At 31.5% G+C, this 6,898-nt stretch overlaps 1 protein-coding gene across 3 annotated transcripts in view; it reads left to right on the top strand.

The window, feature by feature from the left end:
* LOC108751510 (hormone receptor 4) overlaps nucleotides 1-6,898 on the top strand; it is a 359,461-nt gene that overhangs the window by 306,237 nt on the left and 46,326 nt on the right. For all 3 annotated transcript variants that reach the window (XM_018491824.1, XM_018491905.1, XM_018491768.1), the window contains exons 5-6: nucleotides 5,298-5,508; nucleotides 5,707-6,048. In XM_018491824.1, coding sequence (XP_018347326.1) covers nucleotides 5,298-5,508; nucleotides 5,707-6,048 — 553 coding nt within the window. The remainder of the gene's footprint in view (nucleotides 1-5,297; nucleotides 5,509-5,706; nucleotides 6,049-6,898) is intronic.

Genomic DNA, 6,898 nt, shown 5'->3' with positions numbered 1-6,898 from the left:
TATTTATATATATTTATTTGTATCTAAACTGAGTTTTTATTTTATTATATTTTTTCAATTTTATTTTTCTCTATTTGTAATTTATTCTTTTTAATTGTGTGACAATTTAAAAAATGTGTTTGGCTCTTACTTTGCCTTTTATTTATTGTTATTTATCAAATATTATTATATTATATATAATTATATAATTTTATTAGTTTAGAGGATGACAACACTCGCTCTAAAATTAATACATCCGCCTCAGCCGAGCAATCTCCGAAGACTGACAAAGATTATAAAATTTCTACTATTTATTATATTGAAATAATTTTTTTTAATTCTACATTTTCGTGTACTTACTTTTATACTATCCGAAACTCAGTAAACGTACATATATTTAATAAAAGATAAAGGGATACCCAGAACGCCGAAAACTTACGAGTACAAGCGTCACATATGAGTCCCCAGTATCTTTGAACTTTCGTGCATTCTCACATCGAATAACGCAAAAAAACCGTTGCAGACTTATCATATCTACGGACAGTTAAAGTTTTTCTTTAGCTTCAATCCGGCTTTTCGAATTATATTATAAAAAAATTACAGCAATGTGAAAAATCGCATAAGGTACATTGACCCCAAGAGCGGTTGGCTAGGGTTAAATATTAGACTGTGTGCGTATGTTAATATTCGTTTACATTGCATAAGTTTTTAATTATATTATATGTAGGCATTGTAAAAACCCCTTGAATGACAAACTGGCTTTACGTGTATGTGTACGTGTAAGTCTGAAACTTGGAAAATAACGCAAATAATCTTTTTGGGTTAAGAGATTTGAGATATGAAGATTGAGTATAACGATTTTAATCGGACTAATCGCAATCGAAAGCTCGTACTTTGAATATAATAAAATTTTCATTAGATTTTTTATTACGGTTTTAGTTTTTGAGGTACTTTAATCGAGATAAATTTTGACAAAAGAATTCTGGATGAGCTTAATTATTATACAGGGATCCAGACCAATCGCAAAAGTCGGCATATTTCGTACGTATTTCTCATAAAAAACTGAGTTGAAAATATTAATAGCAAAATGTTGAGGTGTCAACAGTTTCTGAATGGTGAGAAATTATCCACGGCGTGTAAAATTCGCGCCATCAGACGCGGCGCAATCAAGCGGCCGACCGCGATTACGCTTTGAATGATATCACTAAACGTCACGATGCTGAATGAGTATTGAAAAGGTTCCGTGAAATCTCTATTAACGTTTACTGCCGTATTCTTAAATTAAATTTAATTGACTAGGAGTAATTTCAATTACAAATTTGATAAAACATCGTTAAAAAGTGTATTTTTGAGATACACATTTTAAGTAATAAATAATTATTAAATCAATTAAATCAATTTTAATCAATAAATTAAATCAATATTAATTAAATCATCCAAATAAATAATATTAAAAACATCAGTCAACAAACATTTCTAAAACTTCTTTTCAAATAGTTCTGTCATAAACAATATTAGAAAAAATTTAATAATAACAAAATTACATTGTAATGTAATTTTTAATAACAATACAGCTTATTATTTGCTTATTTTGATTCCTTCACTATAATACTTTTCTTACTTCTCATATCGTAATTCGGAATTTCGTTCATTTCATTTCATAAATATAAAATATTTATTTATATCAAATGCGAATTTCAAATGTAAATTTTTTCTAATATTGTTTATGACAGAACTATTTAAAAAGAAGTTTTAGAAATGTTTATTGATTGATGTTTTTAATATTATTTATTTGGATAATTTAATTAATATTGATTTAATTTATCAATATTTGTTTATTACTTAAAATGCGTATTTTAAAAATAATAAAATATACACATTTTTTAATGATATTTTGTCGAATTTGCAATTGAAATTAAATTGTCAATCAAATTGGGCTCAATTTAAGAATACAGCAGTAGCCGTTAATAGAGATTTCACGGAATCTTTTCAATGCTCATTCATGACGTTTAGCGATAAGTAACTATAATTTGAAACACGAGTGCAGCCGGCCGCTTGATTGTGCGTCCGATGGCGCGAACTTTACACGTCATGATTGGACGATTTCAAAGGCTCATCATTCAAAAACTATTGACACCAACATTTTGCTATTAACATTTTCGACTTAGTTTTTTATGAGAAATACGTACATGCCGGCTCCTGCGGTTAATCTGGATCACAATGTAATAACCAAGCTTATATAATATAATTTATAATTTACTTGTTTGTATCACCAAAATACATTACCAGACGCGTGCAATGTGTAAATAAACAAAAACAAAATATTTTTTTTTAGACTAATTATACAAGTAAACCCTTTTCGAACGTGTATCTCGGGAACTATTAATTGTACGAGAATGAATAAAAAATGATTTTGTAGGAAATTTAATAATCTTCAATCTTTATAAGAATTATTTTGTATATAAAAAGGAGCCAAATTTTAGATATTTACGAAAAAAATTCGACTGTCAAAATGATCAAAAATGTAACATTCGTAAAAAAATTCTATCACGGAAAGTTTTAATCGTACGACCTTCAAAAGAAATTATTTATAATTTTATCAGATTTCTTTTTGATAATGATCTTTATTTCGATAAAATGAATACTTACTAAGATGTTTTTAAAAAATCGCATTATTGATCAGTTTTTTTAAATATTTTCAAAGTTCGCTAGCGATTAGGACCTTTAGTATGTTGTATTGTATAATATGTCATTTCGAACAACTTTCCATAAACAAATCTTTTTTGGCAATTTTGGCCTCTAAAACTCAAAAAAAATTTAATTTTTCCGAGCTATAAATGAACAACATGATGAAAAAAATGTTCCCCTCGAAACCGTTCCACTCTTATCTGAAACATTTTTTAGTATCTCGCATATTTTTAAAATGCTTAATTAGGGCAATTTAAATGGGCAATGTATATATATACATGCAAAGTGTCCTAAAATTCGCACGCACGCACGCATACACACACACACACACACGCGCGCGCGCTTTTGAAAAATGGATACACTTTAAATGAGTGTAACTTCTACAAAAATGGTCATAATGAGACATTAAAATTTTTTCAGATTTTATCTATTTTTCAGATTTGTACTTTAAATAACAATTCGGCTAATTTTTACGGAGCTATACGATTACAAACGATGATCCGTCAAATTTCAAAACTTTTTGTGAAATTTGCAAAGTTTCATGCAAATGAAAAATCGAGCCCAAATACTGATTACAGCTTTCGAAAGCGTGAACCTTTACCTTTAATTTACTTTTTTTATGAACGTCATACAATTCTTTTCATCGAGTTATTCAACATTGAAGTAAAAATGGTTCTTTTAACTTTGACTGCTCATAAAAGATGAACTCTCTCTCTCTCTCTCTCTCTCTCTCTCTCTCTCTCTCTCTCTCTGGAAACTACACAGTTGGATTTACGCTTTTTGGCAGGGAGAGGGGAGGGATGTGCGCGCGCACATGCATGAGCAGATAAAATTAAATTTTTAATATAAAATATTGCTACCTCTATTTTCAATCCTACCCCCCCCCCCACACATATGCATGCACGAAACGTAAGTCCGACTGTGCAATCTCCATGTGGTACACTAATGCCAGTGGCGATTGCCTGCTGCGATATAAGATTAGATCAATACAGTCAGAGGTGGGCAAAGTACTCAAACAATTGTATTTAAATACAAAATACTCAAAAAATTGTATTTGAATACAAAATACAAAATTGTCTTAAATACATATTTTAACTACATGTATTTCAAATACTGCCCATCCCTGATATTCAAGTAACTCGCTGTGGCGGCAGTGATGAGTTTGGTCCCGGATACCACCGAGAAACTGCCCCTCCAATTGGCGCTCGACTAGCTGAGCGTGGCGTCAATTGGTAGGACAAAAAAGCATATAATTAGTTGTTTATAGTTCTCACGTTGGCAACCTTGTAACCGAATATTGAAGCTAAACTTGCATTGCTAAATAACCAAAAACCGGTGAAATTTGAAAAAAAATTATCACAAAAAATGTTATCTTCTTAATTCTGTAGAATTAAATTTAAAAACGATCAGAAGTTTGTTAAAGTACAAACTTTGAGCTTTAAAAGTTACTTCTTTAATTTTTTACGATGGTATTTCGCTGAATTTTAATGTTGGTTGTGAGCTATGCAGGTTTCAATGACGCGTAATTCAATCAAGAAAAATCATAAGAAAAATTTTTAAAAAAGCATTTTGGAGGTAAATCTTTGTACTGTTTTTCAAAAATATTGAACTTTTTGAAAAAAAAAACTTTATCAAACTGCGCACTGTTAAATGTACGTAATTTTAAAAAATACAACAACGTGATATTTATTAAGATACAGAACTATAATTATAATAAAATAAAGACAAAATTTTTTTGAAAAGCGGTCGAAAGCATGCTAAAATATAAGTTTCAAGCTTTAAAATGCTTTTTTATTTTGTTTCTGCGATGATTTTTTACCGAGTTACGATGACCTAAATATTATGCAATTTTAAATTCTATGCCCGGAAACTTTTCGACGGTAATGTATATATAAACTATTAGCGAAAAGAAAAATAATGACAGCTGAAGTTATGTCTTTCAATATTAAGCTTTTTTTTTATTTTTAATACTTTATGAGAGGTACTTTCTATGACTACAAATTGATGAAACTCATCAAATAGGAAATAGGAAATCCAGGCCAAAACGATCTAAGCTAGGACCTTTTTAACGTTTAACTAATTTGAATTTCAATATATATATTTTATATATGTATATATGTACATATATATCATATTGTATATACATATATATGATATTGTAGTCATTTGAATTACGCGCCGAAATTTTTCCGGATTTGAAACGCAGCTAAACTACCGAAATAATATTATAGTTAAATTTTTGATGGTTAATAGATATCTATTAGAAAGATCTTAATATGATAGAAATATGTAAATAAATTTATTTATTGTGAAAAATATTACCTCGGCCGGGAGGCTGAGATCCGGGAGGCTGAGACCCATCTCTTGCATTCCGCTCGAGCGTCCTAAGTCTTTAGACTACCGAGACCTTAGTTAATACTCTTCGCAATAATTAGTATAGGTATGTATGGAGTATATATTGATTCACTTTAAATTAGTTAAGCATTAAAATCCCAACTTAGACCGTATGGTCAATTTCTATTTCCTATTTGATGAGCTTCAAATTTTACGGTCCAATAAGATTCTTATTATGTAAATTAATAAATTAGTCAATTACAAAAGTTACAAGAATTCGATTTATTTGCATGCAGATGTAAAGGCTTCTTCAAGAGGACCGTGCAAAATAGACGGGTGTACACATGCGTGGCAGAGGGAGGCTGCGAAATTACGAAGGCACAAAGAAATAGGTGTCAGTACTGCCGATTCAAGAAGTGCATCGAACAGGGTATGGTCCTGCAGGCGGTTCGAGAAGATCGGATGCCTGGAGGAAGAAATTCGGGTGCAGTATACAACCTTTATAAGGTATGCACCGACTAAAGTTTTAGCAATAAAATCATTATTATAATGCTATGATTTATACTATCGTATAATAAATAAAATGATAGACTGATGTCGTTCGAATATCTATATCCGCGCAAGTCCGGTTGAAGAACGTCCAAATTAATCGACGATCAAATCAGCTGCAATTATTGAAAAAGATCGCCTGTTGATCGGCCGCAGGTGAAGTACAAGAAACACAAGAAGAGCAACAAGACGGGCGGCGTCGGCGGTATGAGTGGCGGTAACGTCGGTGGTGTAAACGGCTCGGGTACTCTCGGGGGTGCCAAGAGTACAATGGGCACGACGATGCTGGACAAGCATATGGCCGCGGCTGCTGCTCATCACAGCCAGCAACAGCAGCAGCACGCCCAACTAGCTGGTAGTTTCCTTCATCATCACAAAATCTCATCAGGCGATCCACTCAACTCACCACCCACTCCTAGCCACCCGAGCCATCCTGCGCATTCGGGCCATCTCGTCAACGGGACTATCCTGAAGACGGCGCTCACTAATCCCTCTGAAGTGAGTGTATTTGCTTTGTTATTCTTAAAGTAAATGAATTTTAAATTTCTTTAAAGTGATACTGCATTTTTAATTCACGATCATTCGACCGATCAATAACTATCGTTCGAAATCGTTCGAGGCAAAGAAAAAAGAATTAAATCACACGAACATAATATTATTACATAATAAATGTACATTCGGTTTTCCTTTTATGAAAATTTTAGAAAGTCTTTTTCCGCTTAACTTTTTAAACAGTATATCCTGAGATAATATAAAATTCAAAACTTTAAAAAAATAAGATTTTTCATTTGGTTTTGTACATACAATAAAGCTTCCCTTTATTTAATTGCGTTTTTCACAAAAGACCAAAAAATCTTCTGTGAAAAATCGCTCATTCCTAATCGCTTATCAAAATATTTTGTATACGAAGATATTGCTTGGAGATTTTAATTAAGAATCAATTAACTTGAGATTTAACGAAACTTAATGGAATCTATCATTACAATTACAGTCATGAATTATAAGATACATACCGTTATAGTTCCTCGCAGATTTGGAATATTATATTCTCTATAGTATATCTGAATAAAAATTCATTGTCCAATCCATTCACTTTAAACGATTTATCGCTAACGATCATCGAGTTTGAATTATGCCAATTCACCTCCTACATGAGAAATTTCGTCAAAGTATAGATTGCGCAATTTATTTGTTTCCGCATATTTCACGAAACAAAGTTGTCAGAGAACTAGTTTCATTACGATAAAATGCACCGTTAATGCGTGCGCCTGTTACTCATTTTACCCTTAATTATTCGAGTATTATGCAAGGCAAACGTCATCAGCGACGTAATATAATCTCGACTGCG

This window comes from Trachymyrmex septentrionalis, unplaced genomic scaffold (genome assembly GCF_001594115.1).
Source record: "Trachymyrmex septentrionalis isolate Tsep2-gDNA-1 unplaced genomic scaffold, Tsep1.0 scaffold1, whole genome shotgun sequence".
NCBI classification, from domain to species: Eukaryota; Metazoa; Arthropoda; class Insecta; order Hymenoptera; family Formicidae; genus Trachymyrmex; species Trachymyrmex septentrionalis.
The sequence above is the reverse complement of the archived record's forward strand: the minus strand, read 5'-3'. Positions and strand labels throughout refer to the sequence as shown.